This window comes from Fusarium subglutinans, assembly GCF_013396075.1.
Source record: "Fusarium subglutinans strain NRRL 66333 chromosome Unknown NRRL66333_c0000008, whole genome shotgun sequence".
Taxonomy (NCBI): domain Eukaryota; kingdom Fungi; phylum Ascomycota; class Sordariomycetes; order Hypocreales; family Nectriaceae; genus Fusarium; species Fusarium subglutinans.
The window spans coordinates 299,804-326,132 of record NW_023502071.1 but is presented as its reverse complement, the minus strand read 5'-3'; the positions used below and the strand labels follow the sequence as shown (position 1 = coordinate 326,132).

Here is a 26,329-nt window from a genome sequence, read left to right as displayed (position 1 = left end):
AACGCAGGTCCCGATCGTGATGAAAGGGGAAGCTCCTCAAGATCGTGATCTGAGTGTGCTTTGGGGGACGGAAGTTAACGAGAGCTAATCTAGCGGGTTGGGCTAGTGTGTTCCTGACATGAACTCTAGTCTCTACCGACATGGTTACATTGGGCGGCGCCGTTGACATGGAAAGGATCACGATGCATAATCGCATCGCTGAGTTTAACTGGCCTCGGGGAGCACCGGACCTTGATCTAGGGTATAAACTTATCAAAGATCCCCTAAACTTAGGCTAAATTTACCTAAATATTTTTATCGCTTAGGGTCAAGGTTTTGTATTTTCCTTCCTCCCCTAGACTGGTGATCTTGAGCCAGGTACTCGTCCAAGCGGCTGGTAGCTTCACTGTGCCGCAGTTTAGATAAGGTAACTTAGCGGAATATGTCCCGTCACGACGCCATCGCGAACGAGGCGTCGCTAGTGGACGGATGACGTACGTTTATACTCGTACCTGAATCTATACTCGTACCTAAATCTGAAGTCCTATGTCTCCGTTTCTGTTCACAAAAGGAAAGCTGAAAGGAAAGCTGAAAGGAATGCCGAAGCTATCACTTCTCGGGAACTTGGCTCGCTGCAGGGCTGCAGGGTCACCAGGGTGTAACCCCAATCGGAAGAGCACGTCGATTTGGGAGTGAGACACGATATGTCATTTCCTGCAAGGTAAAGCGCCAGACGAACAGATTACCAATTCGGCAGTAGAGTGATCACCAGTGGCCGTTGAGTGTCAACGTCAATCAATGGGCATTCTAGCGACCGCCACTACCGTTGTCATTAACCATAACAAGATACGAGAGTCAAAGCGTTCCAATATCGCTAGGGAATAAACCCTCCGATGAAGATTTTGTTTCTCCTCTTGACAGGTCTGGTTATCGCGTGGCTTAATATCACACGGCGGCCCTTGCGTGTGACATAGCAAGCAAGGAGAGTGAGTGATCGCCACACGCACGTTTATCCCTTGCCGCCCGTCCTCCATCCTTGTTCTAGCTTTTCTTTTTTTTCTCACCCTTGCAGTCGATGATTGTGATGACTCAAATGATCGATGGGTCGATCACCAATAACGTCATTTGAGACCAGCAGAATTTTTTGATGAGGCCCGTATTTGTGGTTTTGGTTATCGCTGATCTGCAGTACCTAGTCTAGCTAGTTACCCAGCGCTTTGGGCGGGTAAATTACAGTGGAGGTCACTTTTCCGCATATTTCGTAGTGCGCCGGCATCTCAACATTCCGAGAACCTACAGCCAACCCCATTTGGGATATCTTCCGAGGTATTCACAGACTACAATGCGGGCACAAGAATATTCGTGAATAGCTTCAATGAATAAAATAGCAGAAAATCAACACAATATTCTATGCTTGCAGCTTCATTAGGTCTTACCCCTCATGATCACGTCGCGTCAGCATTTAGGTCGGGTCTGAAGCTTGGCCTGAACCTGGTTTAAATACAACTCTGGCGGTCATCCAGGCAGGGTCGCTTCTATGTCTGCTTACCCTTGAAACTCCTTCCGATAGCAACCAGAATGTCGGAAACGAGCCCGATCCCAATCATCCTCTGCGGAAAAACTGAATTCATCGGTGGAAGAGTGATTGAAGCTCTCAAGCCAGAGATTGAAGGTAGAAAATGGCACCAGTACGCCCCCAATACTAATACCATTACCATTCAGTCGTTCAATTCATCTTGCCTGGAGAATCGGGACAAGTCATCATACCAGCTCTCCTTGCCGATAAAAACCCACCATCTCATCCTGACAGCAGCGCTATCGGTTCCGGGAATTACAACAATGCTCCCCGCGCCGTTGTGCTAGGAGGGGCTTTTGAAGAATCCGACATAGCTACCCTGCGCGATGCCGTCAAAACCGTTAATGGAGCCCGCGGTGTGGCTTGGCTCCGTCAGGATACAACCCAGCCAGCACCTCCGGTTACATCGCCTGAGTACCCTAAGCTCATGACAAGGAGGACCAAAGAGGCGGTAATCACGCTCGATAAGGACGGGAAATTGGATGGAACATACGACGGCCTTGAGTGGTATTAGGATGCGATAATGAATGGATATGTTACAATGCTAAGACCAATGAATGCGGTATCGTGTATAAGCAAACTGAAATAGAAACAAAGGCTGAAACAAAACTGAAATCGACACTGAACTCCCAAGCGGTTCGAATCATCTTTATCACTGTGCCTCCTCCTCTTTCTTCCCCTCCTTCGTACCAGTCTGACATCGAGATCCCAAGGTCTTGACACTACTCATACTCTGACTCTTCATATTTCCTATACCCGTCTTCCAGTTCGCAACCTTGGTGTTGATATTCTTCCCAGCTCGGTCAACACTGTCGCTGATACTTCTATCAAGCTGTTTCAATTTAGTTGTAGTACCGTTCTCGAACGCCGTGCAACGATCCTTGAATCCCTTGTCGATTTGACTGGCCTTCTCTGTCATAGCCGTGGTCGAACTGTTGGTGAAGGTTGTCCAGGCCTTTTTCTTCTTGTTGACTGCTTGATTCAATTTGTTAACGTGGCGTTGGTAGTAACCCCTAGCAGCGCTGTCTTTCTTCTCTGTTGTTTCGGTGGAAGTGGTTGAGATACTCTCTCTTCGCTCATTCGTGTTGCTGTCGTATTTCTGGGCAGCCATGGACGCTTCGTTCTCTTGGTTCTGGGTTGACAGAGACTGGACCGAGCCATCTGGATGGCAGAGACCTTTGTCATCCTCGTGACTTATTTGAGGAATAACTTCTTTTCCTGGTGAATGGATACGCTGCACTTGAGCAATACCTCCGCTTGCATCGTAGATTTGCTTCTCATCATGTCCATCATGAATCCTCAAGTCGTGGACCTCCTTCTCTAGCCCATGGTCATAAACCTCCTTCTCCGCGGCGGGTATGTAGACCTCCTTCTCATCATGCCCCTCGTCTACAACATAAACTTCTTTCTCGTCAGATCCATCTGTCTTCTGTACAACTTCTTTCTCCTCAGACACCGCAGGAAGAACCTCCTTGAACGTGTCTTCCCCTCGTCGGTCAAAATTCCCAGCGGAGACGATTGGCGTAGGCGGTGTCAAGATGATCTGAACGGGATTACTATCCGACGCCGAGCTTACTTCAACTGGCGATGAGCCTCCGCCCGTGTATTTCTGGGCCCAGACATGGCGACGATGATGTCCTCGATTTGTTTATTGGGAAATTGCATCCTCAAGCAGGTTTCATCTTTACTGTGCGTCTGCCTAAACTAAATTAGGAGGGGCGTAAGCAATATCCTTGTTGATTAGGTAATGCAGATTGACGGTCTGTCATGTTGAAACAGGAATCAAATAGACTTTGTCTTCTTGTATAAGCTTCTTAAACAGTTGTGCTAACATTCACGCATTTTCGTCGTGGTGATTTCCAACGAATCATACCAAGAGCTCACACTTTCGCTAAGCTACCCTTGAACACTCCTTCCAGATTAGACTTCCACCACTAATGTTGGTTCCAGGCAGACAAAACCTTAACATAATCACACGTTGGCTATTCTTCACATTTGAGAGTTTATGGGAGCTTCCCTTGAGCAGAATAAGGCTGTATTCAAAAAGAAACTCGGCAAGGATATTAGTATTAGTACAAGGTAGAACTCCCGCTCAATCCGAACGCCAACTGTATAATTAACCCCTCGTAAATTCTCTGGTCTCCAAATATAAAGCCATTATTCGACCAGAGACATGTCCGGTGTGTCTTACTGTCTGTGGCATGTCTTCAGACGTCAGGTGATTTAAGCCATATCCTTGCGTTTCAAAAAACTTCTGGTCATCATTTGGTCCTTCATGACTGTCTTCACGAGACTGCGGAGCTCATCGATCCTGCCCTGATCACTGATGTGGCGGCCATGACTACTGCTTTCCAGAATCTTGAGGTGCTTATCGATTGCTTCGCAATACTTTTGAGTTTGTCTCATTTGCTTCTGGACAGTACTCGAGAACTGGGAGAGCATGACACGCTGGCTGTTGAGCCCTGTTCTAATCTCGCTCTGGAGTTGAATATCTGCCCAGCGTAATTCGCGATTCTCCTTGAGGAGAAAATTAGGAAGGCTGCTGTAGTTCTGATCTTCTGCTCTGACCTGTGGGTCGTCATTAGGCCACTGATCTAGCTCATTCTCTGATTCATCTGATTCTGGAACGAGTAGCGAGGGGCAGATCTGGTCATAGGCCGGTGGTGGATAGGGTGGGTAGGGTGGGCGAGAAATTGGGACGTGCTGGGGAAACAGTTGGGTGTTGATTGCATGCCCATCTGGGACAGCTCCGGACGGGCCATACCTGTTGAAAGGATGACCTGGATTCCAGGTGAGCCCAGATGGGTAGTTCAGCTCGCGTTCGGCATTTGGACCCAATTCATACGACATCGACATCCCGGAATCTAAACTGCAGAGACTTGCATCATCTGCCTCACCCCCGTCGTACGGCTGGGGCGGCCACCCGTCTGGAGAAAAGCGATCATTTACCGACATATTAGTGTGTAGACATGAGTCACAACTGCGTTTCAGCTGTAAAAGGTCAGTATTCTATAGGAGTATTGAAAATGTATAGAGGCTCTGGTGTATCAAATGTATGATAGTGAGGGGTAGGGTTGACCAACTTTTCAGTGGATAGTGGTATGCAAGGAGATTTGTCTAGGCGAAGATCTTTCTTGATGTGTTGGGCTAGCTTCATGGCTTTCTTGTGGTTGTAATAATGATAAGAAAGAAAGGGAATAGGAGAAAAGAGCCGGATGTATCGGGTATTTATAGTACCCTCCCATCTTAAAAGACTTTACATAAACTCTTCACAGGCAAGATTGTTAAGTTTTTTTTAACTTTATTTATGTCTCCTTATAAAGTATCCCGAGGGTAGCCAAGAATATGAACAATTTCAACCATCATCCTCGGCATTGACTATTTATTGTTCATTAAAGAAAGTCCTTTGTATAGAGTCGTTAGCAAAAGTGGCCTCTGTGGGTGTGAGCCAAAACTGATTTAGTCTATAGGGAAAACTTACTTTCTCTAGATACAATTCTGATGGACAGTAATCTATTCATTTTGAGAGCAAGGCCAAACCCAGACAATAGCCTCAAAGGCTCTATAGTGCATTCAGAGGCTAATAGTACTTATGCTTTTGCGTTATCAGCAATTGCTTCTTGCAATCTCTCACAGCTGTATCAGAACCTCTATTAGGGTATCGCGCCAAGATGTAGCTTTTTTTTTAACATTTCGCCCCCCCAACTCTGATTCATGTAAGATTTATCTATTCAGGAAGCCGTTGGCAAAACAGATAATATTATTTTGCTATATTTCCAAGTTTATGATTTGCTGTGCGGCACAGCTAAGCTCACATGCGACCTCCCAAGAGCATGACTCATATATACGTCCTACAAAAGAACCATGTCTGCCCCTTCGACGTCTCCGCGTGAGTAACATGATCATTTTCATTAGCCACTATCACCTTATGAGGTACCCAGAATTCGCCAACAATACATAAACATATCGAGGTATCTCTGACATCGTAATTAAAATACAAAGTATGTTGGGATAGATCCTATGAGAGATAAGACGCTCAAATCATTTGACCGTGCTTGGGCCTCACAGATTGAGTGGCAACAAACTCTGAGCTTCAACAAGAAGGCGAGGAACACATATTTACACAAAACAGCATTGCACCTCAACACCCTTGCTGCTGCCTGATCATCCCCCTCGTGGGCTGATAATAGCTAACCAGATCTAACGCCCAAGTTGTTGTCCTCATCCTTAGGGCAATCCTCATCGTCATCAGTATCAAACTCAACAACACACGCAGAGTCTTGCGCGATAGCGATGCCAATGAAGGTCGTGTCAGTCTTGCCCTCTCCTGTACCAAGACTGTTTCCATCCTGGTCCTTGACCTCGCATGACTCAGGGTCACCAGCAAACGAGGACTTGCAGCGGAACTTGCGCTCTTTGGTCCAGCAATCTCCGCCGAATGTGAACTCGCGTCCATCTCCGGTGTTGTAGCAGGGAGAGTGGTCGGCGGGATATGCCTTGCTGTAGATGGCAGTGCCGTCGTCTTTGAGGATTGTGAAACCGGAGCTGTGGCCGCTTTGACTTCCGCCGCTGGGTCCGGAGATGGTTGAGAAATCGCCTTGGGACCAAACAACGCGAAGGTGCTCGGCTGCGACCGTGGATGAAAGTGACGCAGCCAAAAGGCCGAAGAGAGTGTTACGGAGAGAAGGCATATTGATAGAAGTTGGAGAGTGGTTGTTCTGGTAGGGTTGTGAAGGCTGAATAATGTTTGTGGTTGATGAAGATACAATGAAAGATGGTCTGCCGCTTATATATACGCATTCCTTTCACTGTTCTTGATCGTTGCACTCAGTCATTTCTCAGCCAACTTCCCTTCTCATACCGCATGAATGACATCACTTCGAACGGCTCAATGTCGTATTTAGAATCCTCCGACAAGACAAACTTGCTGCCTGTTGCTATCCATAAGGAATAAGTCGGGGTTTGATCCTTTCTACCCCACGAAGAGCATCTAAGCCTCAGGAGATCAGGAAACTCAAGGCTGAGCTGACAGCAAAATATGCCGATCAACCACCAAATGCAGTGCTAATGTTCACTGAGCGTCGCAAATAGGCCAAGATGCTCGCTTATCGTTACTTCAAAAGTGGAAGCCCGCTTTGAATATCTCCACTATCTACGTAATGCTATTGTCTCCTAAGGTGACTCGGCTGGGGATTCGGGATCAGGGGACTGAGAGTTTCCGAATATTCGATTGGGTAGCAAGAGTAAGCAAGCTCAGTAGCTGAAATACTCTTTACCAATTCAAGACATAAAGCGGGAATTGGCAAGGCATAGCTGGGGCAGATCTGCATTCGAGCGGGAACATTCATATGCGAAGGATTTTAGGGCTTATTGTCATCGAGATGTCTCGACTTCGGGAACACGTGTCCGATCAAAGCTAAGAGGAATTCAATAATGACGCAAAAAGAGATTAATGCCAAATTTATGTTATAAATACGTGTTAATTGATACTCAAAGCTTATGATATCTCCACAAGTCATATCAAGCTAATACAATACACGCTGAAATTTCCCCGTTAACTTTATTCAGGTTCAAAGCAAAATGAGCAAAGAAAGATAACAACTTTTTTCTCAAGTGCGAATGAACTCTTATTAGCTGCCAGCACTTCCGCAATTTCAATTCATAGACAAGAAGTCAATCCCTAAAGTTAGACACTACCTGCCGGTCAGCGAGGCAAATAAGAAGGTGATGTTCATGGTGCTGGGGTAGAGTACAAGAACGAGCAGGCTGAAAGAGAATGGGAGTGAAAGAAACTTTTGCAATTCAAAAATATATAAAACGCTCTAAAGAAAGGGTCTGATTTTCAGTTATAGATGTTGTGCTACAAGGCCTTGTTGATGTTCCATTGCATGTAGGCCAAGTTCATCATGAAGGTAACCCCAGCGACAGGCTCTTGCAGATACGAGTATGTGAAGGCATCCGCAACGCGTTCCCGGTTACGAGGTTCGCATGGATAATTTGACTAGTTGGTCGCTGAACTGAATGTGTATAATCGGTCGAGACTTATAGAAGGCAGCGTATCAGGAGAGCTCATTTCTCCATCCACCTTTCATGGCCAGTCGCGTGGCCACCAGCACATCAGTAATCCTCAGCTCACCCTTGAGACAAATTTTCTCTAGGCTCTTTGAGTCATTTTCGATGGCAAACTTCTGGTCTGTAGGGCTGCATAATGTCTCCGACTCTAGCAGCATGTCGCCACTCTGCTTACTGATGAAGTCCGACTATCCCTGACATGGCCATTCCACTATAGTGTACTCGGTGGGTTCCACTATCAGTCTTTCGGCCTGCGATATTCCAATGGGCCTTTGTTGGCGACTGAAATTAAACAGCGCCGAGGCAAGCTATCACGCCATGAACACTTGCACCAGGGGCGATAAGCATGTCCATGGTGTCTTTGCGAGTGCAACAAGCTCGAATGTTTACATTGAGGTCATTGGAGTCGATGGCACGTCTGAAAGGATGGCAGACTAGGGTTTGTCAATATTTTTAGTAACATCTTAACCCAAATGATGTATTCGAGTTGCTGAGTGTGAATTGGCTTGAAATCTATCTCACTTTAAATCTCGAAACGAAGTCCCATTCATGTTTGCTACGTACATAGAGGAACATTTGTTTAGCCGTGAGTATTGCCGTATGATGCCTTTCCAAAGTTTGGCAATGGCTTCGGTATACAGATCTATAATGAAACCCCTAGCTGCACAGCTATCCCCTCAATCTGTTGCCGGATCTATCACAGAAACACCCTTACCAGTTACAATCGTACCAACAATCTAGCTCAACATTCAGAACTCCCCAACTGACTCATGGTCTTAAACATGGTGGCTGTATGGTTCTTAGGCATGGTCTGTGGGAGGAGATGGTGCCAGACCGCGATTGTGATATGTAGGCTGCATCTCGTGATCATCATCAATAGGGGCATAAGCTCCAGAGTGATGATTACGCTCAAGTAATCCTTTGCCTTCTGGGTCCTTTCGACTGGTGGTGGTGCTGCAGCAGAGAGTTGGTATTATCCAGAGGAGATTCGCAGCGACAGCAAGTGCAGCACCAATCCAAATGATGGCGAGGAAAACGAGGTTGATGTGTCCCTTGACACCATAGATCTTCGCAGTGGTTTCCACGGCGCCAATCGAGACGGAGGCCATGATGGTTGAGAGGATGGCTGAGGCGAGGACAAATGCGGAAGCGAGACCACTTGCCATCCATGTCCAGCAGGTCAATTCGCGAGAGCAAACAGCGAAAATACCAAGAGCAATCTCGATGGCGAGCTCTATCAAAGCCACAATGAAGGCAACTTCAGCTCCTTTCGTCATTGATCCAAAGGTTTGGACAGCAGCCTGGATCTCTTTCGGCAGTTTGACCTCGATATCCTTATCAACACTCTTGATTTGGTTTGTCAATATAGTCTTTCTGACCCAATCAAACTTGGGACTTGAGCACTCTCGCTTATCATCTTTATCAGTATGACAGTATCCCCAGAGCGTAATATCGTAGGTCTTGTCCAGCCCAAGGAGTTCGGCAGTGATATTCTTTTCGACCGTCTCGGCACGTGGCAAGATCTTGTCGACAAGTTCGCTGGCAGGACTGATACTTAGATTCTCGAAGTCCAGCTGGATGAGGTAGAGAGATTTGTCAGTGATGCCTGCGAGTGCAGGCACGAGGGTGAAGATGGCAGCCGCGATTGCGAGTGCGAATGGTAGAAGTACGCCAATAACGCGGCCAATAATCATCTTGTGAAGTTCTGGAGGTTGTTTGTGTACAGTATTTCTTTATTGTGTTTGGAAGCGAGTGGCACAAAGAGGAGGACTGGTTTGCAAACGAAGATGTCAGTACTGTTGACTGGTAACAGCCCGGAATGGATGTTTTATACAGATTTAGTCGTGGCGATCCCATGAACCAAGTTAGAGCCCGCTTAGCTCTCACCAAAAGCACGGTGCCGGACTTCGAGCAGCCCCGACAAAGAATCCCTGCGATGTCAGAGACTCAGCCTCTCACTTCGTCTCATCGCTGGGAAAACTTTTACCCTCGATCGAGCGCTATGCTTTAATTTTTGCAATCCCCTGGCCACATGGAGTTCCCGTGGTAGTATTGCTGTTGTCAAATGTGGTTGAGGCAGCTGGTGTCTTTCCTTGTTCTAATTTTGGAGTGGCTGGGACCTGATTACTGAGCATTCCGAAGACGCGCTGACTCTTGCGGGCCGCATCTATACAGGTTTTATTGTACTTGTGTGCTCCACAGAGCTACTATTCGGTGCTTTATTCCTTGTCTAGTCTCTTTAAGTTGATGAATTGGTACTTGTGCCGCTGATATCGCCCCGATGCCGCCTTTCAGGGGCAAACAGATGTTGGGTTACCGATGGCTCCCTCAATTGTCCCCCAGAGGGCAAACCAAGGCACGGTGCACTGCCTTCCAGGTTGTCCGATCTGGGTAACATGGACTATTTATGCGATGATAGAAATCCGACCAAGGCCGAAGAGTGCTGCGATGCTGTACTTCCGAGACAATGGCATCTGAGTGTGGCGATCAATCGTAGAGGAAACAACATGGCTGAGACCTAGTTAGCATTGAATGACAGGCCATCGATGTGCACTTACTCAACAGGTCTGTGAGAACATCAGTCGCGTATCCAAACTGCATGCTAATCGCGGCTGCTCTCACATAATGAGGTGTCGTCACTACACTTGCCAACAGCGAACCAGACCTCCATACTAGAGCAGGCAAGGAAGAGAGTGACTATACTGCCGATAAGTGTCTGCAAAGAAATAGAGATTAATTCGTCAATCACTTGGCACTCCGACGAATCCACTTAGCAAGATACAAAATCCTAACGAAGCATACCATAGCTTTGTATGAAAAGGCAGCTGGACTAGTAGTTTCTTATATATCCAGAGCAACGAGAACTTTGCTGACCAAAGGCATAACCAGAGACACACCGACACGTTGAAGAGTCCCTTCTGTATTAATGGCGCGGCATCGTTGGCTGTCGCGTGAGGCACAATAATCCCTTCTCCGAGATCCGTCAATCGAAAGAATGCGGGAATAATGTAAAGGCAAAGGATCGCGAGAACGAGAAAGAAGACGTAATAGGAAGCCAACCACGCATCTTCAACTCGAATACTTTTAGAGTGGATGATCACAAGGAAGTCGAAAGGCGATGGCCAATTGAAGCAACAACGATCAAGGCGATCCCTGTATCTCGAATCGAAGGCATGGAAACTTGTGTTTTCACCATGGTGATTACCAGAGAGAAGTGAGGGTATACATGCTTGGAAGCAGACTGGAGCTGAATGAGCAAAGAGATGAACTGCCTGATCACAGAGGGAAGAGGGCAGCTGAGCTTCTTCCAGTGCAGCAACCAACAGCCACATTGGCACACTGCTTACAGGATCAATTTTCCTACCAATTACATGCCCGGAGTATTTTCGTGTTGGCGTCAAGGACCGGGATACGGGATGAAGAGTTGGTGACGAGCTTGGCAGATGGATCGAGCTCCCTGAGAATTAAAGTTCGATAGACCGGGTAGCGGAGCATCCAAGAATGAGAATTATGATCTGATTTGTCGGAGGCTTCCCCGTCCGTGTGGACATGCATGCAGGACAAGGTAGTACAGTCACATCCCGCTGAGTCTTCGATAGTCGAGACGCGTGATGAACTTGGTAGGAATGTGACTTGAATTCTATTCATCCCACCTTCGTACTTGATAGTTATGACATGCGAAGCAACAAAGGTGCTTTACTGATTGCCCTTGCCAAGATTCCGCAAGAGTTATGGGCTGTTTTTTGCATGATACCCTTGACAATCCCAGGACCAACAGCATCTACGCCACTTGGCTGCATCTAAGCCATTCCGTTGCACAAGATGCAAGTGACCAACACACTTCATTGTAAATAAAGATAGTTTTCATTGCGTTCTCACCAGAGAGTGGGGGCTATGCATACTTATGCGTCCCCTTCCACGAATCAATTTGTTCACATGAACAATCCACAACCCTTCGCCAACCCAGGTACTGACCTGGAAATGCCTCAATGTGATACAAAACCAATAAATCTTTCCTCAAATTCCTCCTTTCTTACCTCCCAATTTGCCATCGCTCGCCAGTTTGAGTCATCATGCGGTGTACTTCACTAGTTATTGCAGCTTTCTTGGTTGTTAAATCAACCGCCTTCGATTCTCTGCTTGAGACCAAGGACTTTAACATCACTCAAGCCCTTCTTGACCAAGGTGTTGATGTGTCAGAGCTTCCTGTATCCGCGGACGATGCAAAACGATCTGGCACTGGCTGCGCCGCTGCTGTATGTAAACCAGACTCTCATAACCTTCATGTGGCTGAAGCAAAATAGTGCGCCTCTCTGAAGATACTCTACGGTGATGCCGCCGTTGAGACGAGAGAAGAAAAGGCCTTCAGGGACTTCACAGGCTCGTACTGGTCCTCAAACCAGGCCGAGGTCAATCCTTACTGTATCTTCATTCCTCAGCGGCCGAATCATGTTTCTGTAACTGTACTGTTGGCTCGATTGGCACAGTGTCCTTTCGCTGCAAAGAGTGGCGGCCACGCAGCCTTCGCTGGAGCTTCATCAGTTGAGGGTGGCATCACCATTTCGTTTGCTAGCTTAAAAGGTGTCTCTCTGTCTAAAGATAAGAATATTGCTTCGATAGAGCCTGGAAACACCTGGGGGCCTGTGTACGAGCAGTTGGCGAAGTCTGATGTCAGTGTCATTGGAGGCCGACTCTATAACATCGGCGTTGGAGGATTGACCACGGGAGGTAAATACAACTACTTCTCTGAAATAACTTGTAACTAACTTGGCGAAGGTGGCATCTCATTCTTTTCAAATATTTATGGTTGGGCTTGCGATAATGTTGAGAGCTACGAGGTAACCATCCCAGCCCAGTCAGTTGCCACTAGTCCTCCAAGCTAACCAATCTACAAGGTGGTACTCGCCAATGGCATAATAGTCAAAGCCACCGCCAACTCATACCCTGATCTCTACTGGGCTCTTCGTGGCGGCGGTAACAACTTCGGTCTTGTTGTCAAGTTCAACCTCAAGACCATACCCCTTCCCAAGAGCGAGATATGGGGTGGATCTCGCGTCTATACGGAAGACAGGTTTTCCGAAGTCACAAACGCACTGTTCAATGTCCTAAAGAACTCCGAGAATGACCCAAAGGCTGGGATTTACGTCCCTTGGATCTATTATCAAGGCAACAAACTATCTATGCCCACTATGTACTACGCCGAGCCTGACGCCGGAAATGCTACTATATGGAAGGACTTCAACAGGATCGAGGCCGTCTCTGATACCACGCAAAACAGAGTTCTCGCTGCGTGGGGGAATGAGATCATGAATGACAGCCCTCCGGGACTTCGTGAGGTCTACTACGTTATTACCACCAAGCTCGATCACGGCATCTTGGAATACACGAGGGATTACTTCTACAAGACTGTCCTTACAGTTGCTAATGTTCCTGGCATTATACCTGCTTTTGTGGTTCAAGGCATCACTACTCCCCAGCTCAAGCAGATGCAGAAGAATGGAGGCAACGCCCTTGGTATCGATCCTGAGGGTGGACCTCTATTAATTTTGCAGCTTTCTGTTATGTGGAATAATAAGTCTGACGACGACGCCATCTACAGCTGGATTTCCGATATCTTCCAGGTAGTTACCAAGGAGGCCAAAGCTCGTGGAGTCAACAACGACTACGTTTACATGAACTACGCAAGTCAGTACCAGGATGTCATTGCAAGCTACGGATCAGGCAATAAGGCTAAGCTGAAGACCATTGCGAAGAAGTATGATCCTCAACAAGTGTTTCAGCATCTGCAGCCTGGATACTTCAAGCTGGATAGAGCACCTATTCCTAACTCTGGATATTTCTCCCATTAGAAGAGGATAGGCCTACAGAGAAGCCTTGAAGAGGCAGGGTCGTCAAAGACGATAGGGTGAAAGCGCTGCCTACCTTAGCTGAGAAGAGAAAAGCAGAACTTAGCTCTAGTTTAGGATATAGTAAATCTCATCACAAGCCTTGACTCATACTCCTCCAAGCTTTTCCTAAGCTAATGACGACTTGTGAAAAGTGCTAGGACAAATTGAAGCCCGCGCCCAACATGAGCCCAAATCGTATGTGGATGGTCACCGTATCATCAACTGGAAGCTTCTCAACCCCCAAGGTCTCTGTTATGGGATCTCAGCCAGCCTGCCTATGCGATAAATCCTGCAATATCTCACTAGGGTCAGGCCCAGTAAACATAGTTCCTCCAGTTGCGCCTGGGACCTAGATGACGTCTTCCCCTCCACAGACTTGTAGAGTTGATCAATCATCTCAGCTCCTCCTGGGAGAGATACTAAGGCGCTCTTGCGCCATATATTCCATAAGGTCTGACGAATGAACGATTAAGATGAAGTAGAAGTGATGAGCGCGTTTAATTGCTGCGGAATGAAGGTGGTACACGGGAAGACCAAGGGGTTTTGATGTCGTCAAGCATGCAGCCTCTCTGCGCGGAGATCTCAGCGACTGTTCCCACAGGCCATTTCGCCTGTGTACCTGGTAATGAAGCTCGCAATATGGGCACTGTATGGTCAGAAGGAAAGATATGAAAGCTTCAAGCCATGGTTCGGATAAGACGCCTGATTTTGCCCTCGTCCACGATTCAACTTCTGCTTACGAGGTCGGACGTTACGATCAAGATTCTAATCCAGTAAGACGAATTCAAATGTGCTATGTGCGTATGTATCTTCTTAAGGCATGGAGCTCTTAAGAGCAGAAGAAGTGGGATAACTGGAAGCCGAAGACCTTGAAATCCGTCATCGGGCAGATGTGCCAAGCTGTTGCGAAGATTGCTGATACGCAGATCCTTCAGCGTTATAATCCCGTTTTTCCCCATATGTGTGGACAGGCTTGGCTTTGATTGCCACGTTGGTCGTTCATCTATGACTTTGAGTTCAACCTCATCGGAACGGCACTTCACATGATCGGAACGCTCGGGGTATCACCGGCAGTGGGGCCGGAGCGCGGTATCAGATCCGACGGCAACTTCTACTACCGTAGAACAGGGCCTAGGGGAGGAAATAAAGCTCGGGGCCTTGATCCTAAGTGACAAAAAGGTTTAGGTAACTTAGCATAAGTTTAGGATAAATTTAGTATAGACTTAGAATACCCTTTGCTGAGTTTATTATAATGCCCTATATTAAGGTCCGATATTTTCTTGTTCCTTGAGGAGGGCTTCAGTGCTTCAGTGAGCGCCGCAAAACAGTGAAACAAGACGTCAACAGTGAGACCGTTCAGGCGATCGGTCAAATTCCTAGAGGATGAACTTGGACTGTACTCCGTAGATGTCGCGCAAATGGTGCCATTCGGTGCAAGAATTGTGAGGGCCTATCGGAGCCATGGTATTGTAAGCTCCGATCAACTTCCGGACCGAGGCTCATAAGCTACCCCACCATCACGAACTTTGTCAGGCGATGAAGAAAGTCAAGACAGATTGACCGATACGATAGACACATACATACAATCACACAAAGTGTATCACTGGGGATAGAACAAGGGAAATATAAATTTAACTGCTAAAATTCGTAATCATTTCATTCTCAATGGTATTTTGCTACATTGCTCATTAATTACAGTCGAGGAGAGGCCTTGGGCGAAGAACCGTTGGCAAGATCAAATCGGTCCAGGTTCATCACTTTGGTCCAAGCAGCAACAAAGTCCTTGACAAGCTTCTCTTGTCCACCAGCCTCAGCATATGTCTCAGCTGTAGCGCGGAGCTCAGCGTGTGAACCAAAGACAAGATCGACACGGGTACCAGTCCACTTCTTGGCGCCGGTCTTGCGATCAGTACCCTCGAAGATGTCACCGTTTCCGACGGCCTTCCACTCAGTGCTCATGTCGAGCAGGTTGACGAAGAAGTCGTTGGTCAGGACACCAGGACGGTTGGTGAAGATACCATGCGATGAGCCGTCATAGTTGGTGTTGAGGGCACGGAGACCACCAATAATAGCGGTGAGCTCGGGGACACTGAGGGTGAGGAGTTGAGCGCGGTCAATGAGCTGGTGCTCAAGCTTGACGCGGTCTGTAGAAGAGCCGTAATTACGGAACCCATCGGCGAAAGGCTGGAGGTGGTTGACGGACTTGACGTCGGTCTGCTCCTGTGTAGCATCGGTGCGGCCAGGCGCGAAGGGGACGGTGATGTTAACACCGGCATCCTTAGCAGCCTTCTCAACGGCAGCGGAACCAGCGAGAACAATAACATCAGCAAGGGAGATAGCCTTGCCGCTGGACTGAGAGTCGTTGAACTTCTTCTGGATGCCCTCAAGAGTGCTGAGGACCTTGCTCAATTGAGCGGGGTTGTTGACCTCCCAGTCCTTCTGGGGCTGAAGGCGGATACGAGCGCCATTGGCACCACCGCGGAGATCACTGCCTCGGAAGGTAGAGGCGGAGGCCCAAGCGGTAGAGACGAGCTTGGAGACGTCAAGACCAGACTTGAGGATCTCGTTCTTGATGGCGGAAATATCACCGTCGTCGACGAGCTTGTGGTCACGCTCGGGGATGGGGTCTTGCCAGAGGAAGACCTCCTTGGGGACCTCAGGGCCGAGGTATCGGTCGCGGGGACCCATGTCACGGTGGGTAAGCTTGAACCAAGCCTTGGCGAAAGCCTCGTTGAACTGGTCGGGGTTCTCAAGGAAGCGACGAGAGATCTTCTCGTACTCAGGGTCGAAGCGCAGAGACAAATCGGTGGTCAACATGGTAGGCTTCTGCTTCTTGTTGGGGTCGAAGGCATCAGGAACAGTGGCGTTGGCATCCTTGGCTACCCACTGGTGAGCGCCAGCAGGGCTCTTTGTGAGCTCCCACTCGAACTGGAAGAGGTACTTGAGGTAGTCGTGGCTCCACTTGACGGGAGTGCTGGTCCAGGTAACCTCGAGACCGGAGGTGGTTGTGTGAGGACCCTTGCCGGTCTTGTAGCTGTTGGACCAGCCGAGACCCTGCTGAGCGAGATCAGCAGCCTCGGGCTCGGGGCCGACGTGGTCGGTTGAGCCAGCGCCGTGGGTCTTTCCGACGGTGTGGCCACCGGCGATGAGGGCGACGGTCTCCTCGTCGTTCATGGCCATGCGACCGAAGGTCTCGCGGATGTCGCGGGCAGCGGCGACGGGATCGGGGTTGCCATCAGGACCCTCTGCAATCAAGTCAGTGGCAGCGCACAACACGTTGGCTTTGGGGAGTACTAACCAGGGTTGACATAAATAAGACCGTGGTGAGCAGCAGCCAGAGGCTTCTCAAGCTCGCGACTGTGGATGTTCTTGTGGGGAGCCTGATCGGAATCGGTAGCGCCAGGCTTGGTGGTTCCGGGGTGGCCATCAGAGTAACGAACGTCGTTTCCGAGCCAAGTATCCTCGCCACCGTAGTAGGTAGCCTCGTCAGCCTCCCAAGTATCCGGACGACCAGCGGCGAAGCCAATGGTCTTGAAGCCCATATCCTCGAGGGCGACGTTGCCAGCCATGACGATCAGATCGGCCCATGAGACCTTGTTGCCGTACTTTTGCTTGACGGGCCAGAGAAGGCGGCGGGCCTTGTCGAGGGAAACGTTATCGGGCCAAGAGTTGAGGGGGGCGAATCTTTGCTGACCCTGTGACGTTGTTAGACTTGTGCGCGATTGATAGAGAGGGTGTAATGGATGGATTTCTTACCTGTCGGCCGCCACCTCGGCCATCGAAGACACGGTATGTTCCAACGGCGTGCCACGACATGCGGACAAAGAGACCACCATAGTGGCCGAAATCAGCAGGCCACCAGTCCTGCGAATCGCGGCAGACCTTTCGCAGATCCTCCTTGAGCTCGTTGTAGTCAATAGAGTTGAAAGCCTCGGCGTAGTTGAAGTTCTCGCCGTAGGGGTTGGTGACGGCGCTGTGCTGACGAAGAATGTTGGTCTTGAGGGCCTCGGGCCACCACTTCTGATGGGTAACGCCGTGACCAGCGACGTTGGGGACCTTGTGGGCCATGGGACACTTGCTCTCTTCGGCCATTTTGGGAGCTGAAGTATGAAGCGATAACCTGAAGTGTTGTTGATTCGGGTTCAGATTCAGAGTCCTCCTCGCTACAGACAAGGACAGGATACGAGAGGAAGGAAAGAGAAACCGAGGCATGGAGGAGATGCGGGGGTGGAGTTTGGCATTTATATACCGTAACGCGAGGGACGTGGATTGGAAAAGGAACGCCTGTGAGTGGACTCTTTTTAGAGGCGAGACGGTCTCCCCGGATCACGCTCGGAATCTCGTCAAACTACCAAGAGACAGTATCATCGGAAACTTATGCCGGATTTGTCAACAAAAGTTTACTGCATGACGCACTGTAGCCCATCGCAAGTGCGGGGAAGCTGTCCAAACTCAGCAACTGGTGTAACCAAGTTGCCAAGGCCCGTACTGTACTTCGGCGTCGGGTAGAGAGACATCGGGCCTTGTTTGAGGAATCAATCCCCATAGAATTATCTAGAAATACAATCGTGGAGCCATCTCATCCTCTCCATCATGATTCCCTACAGTACTCGATTGCCAAGATCGCCGCTGATAGAATAGAATAACCTTTCATGGAGCATCATGACACTGGAGGCATGGACCCCCCGTGATCGGTTTAGTACCGGCTCTTACTGGGCCGGCCCCGCAAAACAAACACCACAGCAACCCGAGTTCTGTGCGTGTTAGCAGCCCGTTTCGTCGTAGACCAGCCCATTTCATTCTGCACCCCGCCTGAGCTTCTGAAGAGAAACAGGGGAGAGCTCCCTGCGGATTTCCTCCCGCCAGCGCCGTCTAAAATTGGCAGGCCGAAGAGCGGGGTCAACTTCACCATCGCAATCCATTCTTCCTAACACAGTAATAAAAGTGAGGCAATTCCATCGTCGCATTACGACTTGACGTAAACTTACTGCGTAGCAACGATCGCTGTTACTTCCTAATGCATGAAATGCCCAATTGCCTCTTAAAGCCGGCGTGAAAATCCGCTTCAGGGATGTTCCATTTGCCAATGAAGCGCAATAGATTCCAAATGATCAGAGATGATCGAGTTCCACTAACAAACTTCCAAACACCCACCACAAGCCGAGATGCGCAAGCCAATCATGAGCCCCGCTTACATTTGGAATCAATTTCCATTCTGCAACAGATGGAATCAATTGTCCCAGGTGCGCGGTACCTGCGTCGTCAGTGGTTCCTGCAAGCCTCCGGTCGGATTATCTCGACGCATCATCCAAGACAATTGACGCCGAGGCGCCGATGAAAAGTCTCCGACTGAGGGAATGAGGAATTGAACTCCAGACCTTCGAAGTGCAAAAATAAACGGAGGTGGATGATCGCATCTTTGACCAGTACCTCCGAAGAGGGCCAGGCCTAGCGACCATCCAACGTTTTGGTCCAGTATTCGAGTACATGGGGGGCTCATGATCCCCTCTTTGCTGACTCCCCACTCGGGCGCAACACAAACGCGCATGCAATTGGAACAGGACATGGCTTGCACGCGCATTCAGTGAGGTTTCAATTGTCGGCAACCCCAATCACCTCTGTCAGTGCAACAAGACTTGCAACTTCAAAGCTCGCACGACAATGCTGGCGGGTAAACCTGTAGCCAATCGAAATACAAGCATCACTAAGCTTAGTGCCCAGTCAATTCACTCACAAGACAACAGTCAAGGATCAAAGAGGAGGATAAGGGATGAGCAAAAGTTTATCATTCAATTTTCATTTTGACACGGTTCTATTAGACATGAGAGCATTTCCTGTTACTAAGTATTCGGCCTGTTGATTTGAAGTCGTACTGGCAAATCACTCCAGCGAGCGCTGACCTCCAGCTACAGGTGGCTGACCCCACTATAGTCACTAAATGATCTGCCACCAACCGACCCACTGCGAGCGGCACTGTCAAGCACTGCGACGACAACCTCACCTCTTCAGACCGAAATTCCAAAAGATCAACGCATTCGAACGCGCGAGCAAAAGAGGAAGAGCTGTAAGCGACTTTACAGGTGTAATGAGAGTTAGCGCGATTATCCCTTTCACGCAATGGCTACACGGCTACGTCACTAACCACTCGACCAGACCACTCTAGCGAGCGGAATGTCTGAACCCTTCCCCCGTCAATCATTGCGCAACTCGGGGTATATATACTGTCAACACAACAACCTGCGTCGTTCAAATTAATATTCTAAAAAATTCAACAAGCCATTTGAACGCGTGGGCAAAAGAGGAAGGGCTGTAAACGACTTTAAAAGCTAGGAGAGCGATAGCCAGAAGCATATATACAGTCCGCCGCTAGACCACTCTACCAAGAGGAATGTCTGAACCCAACCCCAATAACATTGATCGGATTGTGGTATATATTGTGAATGACCCCGCTGGAGGCTTGCTTCTGCCACGGTTGGATCATGATCCAAGTTGCTCGCCGGTCTGTCCCCTCATGTACAACAGCGCATGTTAATAACCGTCACTGTCAGGCATTGCGATTACCTCCTATGTTCCAAACAAAAATTCCAAAATTTAAACACGCTCGAACGCATGAGCAAAAGGAAATCGAGGCTGTAAACAACTTTACATTGGCAGGGGGATCAGTCAAGCCGCTTGACCACTCTATCGAGAGAAATGTCTGAACCCCGATCTCCACGAAGCAGTGGTAAGATCATGGTGTATATGGCTCCAATTGAACCTGTGTCGTCAATATCATTTTCGTAAAAAATGAAGCACTCGAACGTGCGACCAAAAGGCAAAAAGAGGACGTATCTTCCTGCGACTTTATAAGAACACTGTCAGCATATCAACATATGCATAACCGCTAGACCACTCTAACGAGAGGAATGTCTCGACTACCGCCCCCCGATGGTTGCTTCTCAGATTACAGTATATAGAGCTCTAGCCTTCTTACTCCGCTTCTGGCAAAAAGAGGAAGACCCAAGGATTCGAACCCACAAGCAAAAGAGACAACGCTGTATACAGCTTTAGCGCAAAAGGGTCCAAAAGAAACCCCCAGTTCGACCACTCTAACGAGAGGAATGCCTGAGCGATGCCCGGTCAAGCATAGCTGACAACATGGTATATATACACCCTCAATACAGCTCACGCATTGCATCGAAAGGGCGCAAGCATGTCATTGTCGGGGAATTGACCAGCAGTCGGACAGGATCTGCTATTCGAAGAAAGTGCTAAGAGGCGGCTGCCTGGTACCTTTGAGGACGGTCCAAGTGTGAGGAATGGAGGAGTCACGAAGAGTAGGAGACGCACGCGCGCATAAATCGTCCTTTCAAATTACTATGTCCCCATTGTTGGAAATGGACGTCATTGTAACGGATTGAGCAAAGTCGGACGTCGCAAGGTGATTTGAGGAGTCCGACTCAAGGCATGTGAGGACTACATCTACGTTGACATTGACCTACCTCGGGCTCCGCTTTAGGCCATGGAACACATCGGTGTAATCGCAAAGAGTTCCGCAATAGCATGAGTCCACTTTCCAGCATTATCCAGCTGTTCAAGAGTGATGCGTCTTCTCGGACAATATCCCCACCGAACACCGAAGGCCTCGGTCTCTGAGCGAGCTGCCAAGTCCGTCGGCCAACGGGATCGCGTGACTCGGCCTTCTTCTTTTGTAAACCTCGGGCTCGGGACGCAACATCCTACGGACCGTTGGACAATTGGCGGTTGGTGGCATCAGGATCGGACGACAGCTCGAAATCTCGGACTCGAAGTTTATCTTTCTGCCCGAACACCTACGGATGTTGTGCACCTGCGCATCCGTAGGACAGCAGAGACATGACTGGCCGTTTGCCATCGGAGAGCGCATTAGAAGGCCTCAGTGACTCGGGCAATGGCTCTTCATAGCACCCGAGCTCTCTTCATCGATCGTTCCTTTGTGGCGTGTAAGGCGCAGCCCCTCCCGAACAATTGTATGATGATGTATTAACCGCGTACCGATCGGGCGCCGGATGAGATTGCAATTCCACAAACATGGGACCGGAAACCCGAGAGTGCGAATCTCACGTACTTCAGGTACGAAGCTCGTTCGTTTGGAAGCGGTGTTTGAGGCGGAATGGCATACACTCAGTTGTGATGTTCTCACGGGTTCCGGAATCCGATGCGCGCGGTTGTGCAACCAAATCTCAGCCGGCCGGTCTGCGAATGGAAGCCTGGTTTCGGGCTCTGCATAAGACAAGTCCGCTGCATGTATCAGGCCATCTCGGGGTTCGCAAGTATAGTATTTTTTCGGTCGGAGGGCATCGTGGAACCGGATGGCGTCCAGGTCAGAGCGTCTCGTCGCGTAGAAATCGGTGGCGGTCGCGATTGGGACTTCGTCTATATACTCGGCTCTGGAAGCTTGAAAGAGGTTCGGGCAAAGAGCGCCGTGCAGGTCGTCATTTTCGCAAGTGCATCACGATCGGACTCGGAAAGATGGTTGTCGAAGGAGGGCAGACACCGCCGCAGTTAAGGGGAGAGATCTTGGATTCCCGAAGTTAGTGACAAATCCACAAGCAAAAAGACTCAAGTATTCCACTATCGTGTCGAGATCAAGTGTAGTGGGCAACCTGACACGCTCATCTGCCTTCGTGCCGTCGCGTTGCATCTGCGGAAGTGGGGAAAGAGTAAGACACACCGAATATATGGAGGTAGGTAGTCGTTATCGATTTCAGATTGAACTTGTTGCAGCAGTTGCGCGCAGTCGGTCAAAGTCTTGTAATCAGCTCATCATGATATGATGGATTTGATCATGCCAGTCGCGCCAGCACCTTCAGCGATCGCGCGCCAATTCACGTGACTGTGATGTAATTTTGGCAGACTTATCTTATCTGTCTGCTTGTGCCAATAAGAGCTAGGAAAGCGGGACGTCTCTCCTTGGCCAGAAGCTAGAGACCGAACGTAACGCTGCAAGATTAAATTTTAACGATAAGATGAGAAAACGATAAAGTCTGTCAATATCCACGCCCACGATAATTATATATTTTTTCCGAAGATAGAAGATACAAAAGAATGCACCTACAGTATCTGACCTATAGGTTGGACTTTTTTACTCTTGCAATCTACTATGTAGTGCATTTTGCCATTGTAACTTTTGGAGGTTGATGGCGCCACTACTACCCTATACTGTATGTAATTGCGTCATCGCCCGATTGACTTTTGACCAGTCGCTGTTGATAAGCTTAACGAGTGGGGCAACCGGGCCGCGCGCGTTGCCGGAGCTTGATTCGCGTCAGAACGGCATTTGACGCGTCAAAATGTTTAATTCCAAAGTCAATTGCTACTGCCGCTCCAGACGGACTGCTAATGTTGGGGGTATGGTTCTGCTGGCGGTGATGCACATATATTCTTCCACCAGTCAAATGTAACGTCATACAAACCCCCAACGTGGGGTAGCCATTCAAATACACCGTCATCGAACCAGCCTCAAACACTCAGCTATCAAAGGCTATCCTCACAACTAAATCCAGCAATCCGATACTTCATTCATCATGTCAAGCGCCTTGTCGAGCTCTCTGGCTGAGGCTGAACTGGTTCCCGGCTCAGCTGCTAGCTTAATCCCTGAAGGCTTCAAGCCTACGACGAATCTGAAGGTCTCGTTCGACGGGAAGAATGTCGACTTGGGGAACCTATTCCGCGCGAGGGAATGCAAGCGCGCTCCAAGCATTCAGTTTGATCAAGAAGTAAGTTGCGGATATCTTCAATAACACTTTGTTCAGTGCTGACGAGGTTTAGCCTGATGCTCCTGGAGATGCTACCTACATGCTCTTGCTTGTCGACCCCGATGCGCCAACACCAGATGACCCCAAGTTCGCCTTCTGGCGCCACTGGGTTCTCCCTGGCTTGAGACCTTTGAGCGGTGGAGATGCAGTGGCTCAAGTGCAGCCTGCTCTCACGGATTACTTGGGCCCTGGCCCGAAGGACGAGTAAGTCAAGATGACTCAACATGTTCAGTGTTCACTTACTGACGGCCATGCAGCTCCAAGCCGCATAGATACTTGCTCCTTTTGTACCGACAACCCGCCAGCCTTGACCTCGCCAAAGAGGATGTAGGAGGCGAAGAGTTTACGCAAAGAAGGTCTTTCGATACTGCCAAGTTTGTTGAGAAGCATGGACTACGACTCGTGGGCGCGAACTGGTTTCTCGGTGCTGGAGATGGCTGGAAAGAGTAAAAAAAAAGCAAGCCACTGATCTTGAGTTTGAGATACGGATAGAGCCCCGAATTACTAGCCGTTTTTGCCTCTGCTTGCCATGGTCTAATAGAAATGGGGTAAACTCACCCAGTAACGCGATTTCCGATTGATGTCAGTTTGGCTTACTGGGCTAGTGATTCCGATTGATGAGCATCTTGTGGCTCGCTTGGGCTTCTCGTAGGGGTTATCATTCGAAGCCGGTTCTGTGGTGGCTGCACAAGGGACTGTAACAGTACCCTCTTTCTCTCCCTGCTTCCCGCATCTGTTGCAAGGAACGACTCGTGAAGTCATGGAAACTGATGGGACTGGCTGGTGGGCACAACGAGTGCATGGTTGATACGACAAAATGGAGCAGTACTCACTGATAGTGAACTGGGAAGGTTTGTAAGGATTGACGATAGTGTACGTGGTCATTGTTACTGATGGTGCTTACCGATGTCGAAATGGAAACGGAGCTCGAATCGAAGGAACCGCTGGCAGAAGTTGAAAATATGAGATAATATGCAGAAGTGCTGTGTGGTTTAGAATTGGTCGTAAGAGTCTGTGAAGTTTCCTGAGTGACGGCCGTAGTGGAAGATATTCTGATCGGAGAGATACCAGTTGAAGAGAGTTGAATTCTTACTCAAAGATGAAACGAAGCTGTTCTTGGTTCGAAAACCCAGAAGATGTACTAGATGTCTCGGATAAACTCTAGTTGGTGATGCTTGACTCGCTCGACATTGTCTCCAGATGTCCATGAAGATGTAAGCCCCAGGAACTTGTAAGGGGTTCGCCAAAGGACTCAGATATAGCGGACAGAATCACGGATCAAAGTAAGTTCAAGAAGTCGGCCGAAAAAAATGCTTTTATTATTCAATGCTTCAAGTCATACAGCTAGGAAACTACCTCATAATAGGCAATGAAAAGAAATATGTATCCATCTCATCGAGATTCGGAATAAATATCGGACTCAGAAGAGAAAGGCCGCTGGCCTACATTTAGTGGCGGAAGCTGCTGCTGTTGCTGCCACCACCGACACCGTTGTTGATAAGCTTGTTAACAGTACCAGAAGGCACACCCGAAATAACTCCATCAAGGGCCTTGGAGGCAATGTAATCGCAGAGACCCTCAGCCTTCTGTCCCAAACCAAGGAAGTAAGCGGCAAGGCCAGCGACATGGGGCGAAGCCATGGAGGTACCGGAGATGGTATTGGTCTTGCCGTTGGGCCAGGTGCTGAGGATATCGGTACCGGGAGCGAGGACATCAACGACGGAGCCGAAGTTGGAGTAGTCGGCGAGAGTGTCGTCGCTAGTAGTGGCACCAACAGTGCAGGCGCTCTCCTCGGAAGCAGGAGAGGATCCAGAGGCATCCTTGCCGTCGTTACCGGCTGCGACAGCGAGGAAGAGACCGGCATCGACTATGGCCTTAGCAGCCTGGTTGACGGCATCGGATGTCTCACCGCCGAGAGACATGTTAACAACGACACCGTTGGGACAGTTCTCATCCTTGGCGTGGCCGGAAACGAAGTCCATGCCAGCGATGACAGCAGAGTTGGTACCAGAGCCATCGTCGCCGAGGACCTTGACAGCGAAGAGGCTGGTCTTCTTGGCTATACCATAGGTGGTAGAACCGATGGTGCCAGCAACGTGAGTGCCGTGGCCTTGACCGTCGCTGTCGGAACCACCAGCGAAGTTCTTGAGGAACTTGGCGCGACCGTCGAAGTCCTGAATTGTGTTAGATTAGAATGTTTCACCCCTGGAATCTGCTCAGACTTACGGGATGGTCGACATCAATACCGGTGTCGATGACATAGGCGCAAGTACCCTCACCGGCGCTGTCGTCGTAGGTGTAAGTGCTGCCACCAGGGCTCTGGGTGGAGACGCGAGCAATACCCCAAGGAGCATTGCTCTGCTGAGTAGTAGCTGTGATGCTAATGTAAGCATCCTGCTCAATGTACTCGACCTAAACCTTGTTAGCTGGGATCTTCTGTGTTTGGTACTGTATGAGTCAGAAGTCACTGACATTGGGGTCGTGCTTCAGCTTGTTGAGCTCATCATCCTTGAGGCTGGCAGCGAAACCGCCGAAGCCCTTGGAGTAGGTGTAATCGGCGTCAGCCTCGATGGACTCGATCATCTTGTCAACCCAGCTCTCGATGGAAGAAGCCTGGAAGCCATTCTTCATCTTGACGATGTACTTGCCATCGACAAGCTTGACACCGCGGGGGCGAAGAATGGGAGCGGGCTCGGCCCGGCGGGTGGGAGCGGAGGGAGCGGCCAGCGCAAAGGGGAGAAGAGCGAGAAGAGTAGCAGATCGCATTTTGAAGAAATATTGTTGTAAGTTGGAGAACTTAAAGAATGGAGTGAGTTGTAAAGAGTGGTGTTGAGTGAATGTAGGCGTAAAGACTGAAGAGCTGAGTTGCTTGATGAGAACAAGACATTGATGGAGACAGAGGCTTCTATTTATCTTGAAGCTGTCCCTCTCTCCTTTAGTTGTCCATATCCATCTCAACTTGGAGCCATGTTCCTTGATCGGATGTTGGGTTGGTAGTCTCTCGGCACGCAACCTATCGTGTCAAACATGTGCCACGA

At 49.1% G+C, this 26,329-nt stretch overlaps 8 protein-coding genes across 8 annotated transcripts; 3 read left to right on the top strand and 5 right to left on the bottom strand.

Annotated features, from left to right (window-relative positions):
- Positions 1-1,557: 1,557 nt before the first annotated feature.
- FSUBG_1549 (uncharacterized protein) lies at positions 1,558-2,069 on the top strand (the record flags this gene model as incomplete). The annotated part of the gene is made up of 2 exons (XM_036679227.1): positions 1,558-1,651; positions 1,702-2,069. 2 exons carry the CDS (start codon positions 1,558-1,560, stop codon positions 2,067-2,069), a joined length of 462 nt encoding a protein of 153 aa, XP_036543023.1.
- Positions 2,070-2,207: 138 nt separating this feature from the next.
- FSUBG_1548 (uncharacterized protein) lies at positions 2,208-4,510 on the bottom strand (the record flags this gene model as incomplete). Its single annotated transcript, XM_036679226.1, has 2 exons — positions 2,208-3,193; positions 3,808-4,510. The coding sequence occupies 2 exons, from the start codon at positions 4,508-4,510 to the stop codon at positions 2,208-2,210; spliced, it is 1,689 nt and encodes a 562-aa protein (XP_036543022.1).
- Positions 4,511-5,745: 1,235 nt separating this feature from the next.
- Positions 5,746-6,246, bottom strand: FSUBG_1547 (uncharacterized protein; the record flags this gene model as incomplete). Its single annotated transcript, XM_036679225.1, has 1 exon — positions 5,746-6,246. The coding sequence occupies one exon, from the start codon at positions 6,244-6,246 to the stop codon at positions 5,746-5,748; it is 501 nt and encodes a 166-aa protein (XP_036543021.1).
- A 2,181-nt stretch (positions 6,247-8,427) lies between these two features.
- FSUBG_1546 (uncharacterized protein) lies at positions 8,428-9,321 on the bottom strand (the record flags this gene model as incomplete). The annotated part of the gene is made up of 1 exon (XM_036679224.1): positions 8,428-9,321. The coding sequence occupies one exon, from the start codon at positions 9,319-9,321 to the stop codon at positions 8,428-8,430; it is 894 nt and encodes a 297-aa protein (XP_036543020.1).
- Positions 9,322-11,700: 2,379 nt separating this feature from the next.
- Positions 11,701-13,476, top strand: FSUBG_1545 (FAD binding domain protein; the record flags this gene model as incomplete). The annotated part of the gene is made up of 4 exons (XM_036679223.1): positions 11,701-11,883; positions 11,932-12,355; positions 12,404-12,465; positions 12,523-13,476. 4 exons carry the CDS (start codon positions 11,701-11,703, stop codon positions 13,474-13,476), a joined length of 1,623 nt encoding a protein of 540 aa, XP_036543019.1.
- Positions 13,477-15,207: 1,731 nt separating this feature from the next.
- Positions 15,208-17,607, bottom strand: FSUBG_1544 (catalase-peroxidase; the record flags this gene model as incomplete). Its single annotated transcript, XM_036679222.1, has 3 exons — positions 15,208-16,760; positions 16,814-17,210; positions 17,272-17,607. The coding sequence occupies 3 exons, from the start codon at positions 17,605-17,607 to the stop codon at positions 15,208-15,210; spliced, it is 2,286 nt and encodes a 761-aa protein (XP_036543018.1).
- A 5,453-nt stretch (positions 17,608-23,060) lies between these two features.
- On the top strand, positions 23,061-23,741 carry FSUBG_1543 (lipid binding Tfs1p; the record flags this gene model as incomplete). The annotated part of the gene is made up of 3 exons (XM_036679221.1): positions 23,061-23,252; positions 23,305-23,495; positions 23,549-23,741. The coding sequence occupies 3 exons, from the start codon at positions 23,061-23,063 to the stop codon at positions 23,739-23,741; spliced, it is 576 nt and encodes a 191-aa protein (XP_036543017.1).
- A 998-nt stretch (positions 23,742-24,739) lies between these two features.
- Positions 24,740-26,057, bottom strand: FSUBG_1542 (serine protease precursor; the record flags this gene model as incomplete). Its single annotated transcript, XM_036679220.1, has 3 exons — positions 24,740-25,465; positions 25,518-25,703; positions 25,764-26,057. 3 exons carry the CDS (start codon positions 26,055-26,057, stop codon positions 24,740-24,742), a joined length of 1,206 nt encoding a protein of 401 aa, XP_036543016.1.
- Between the last annotated feature and the right edge of the window lie 272 nt (positions 26,058-26,329).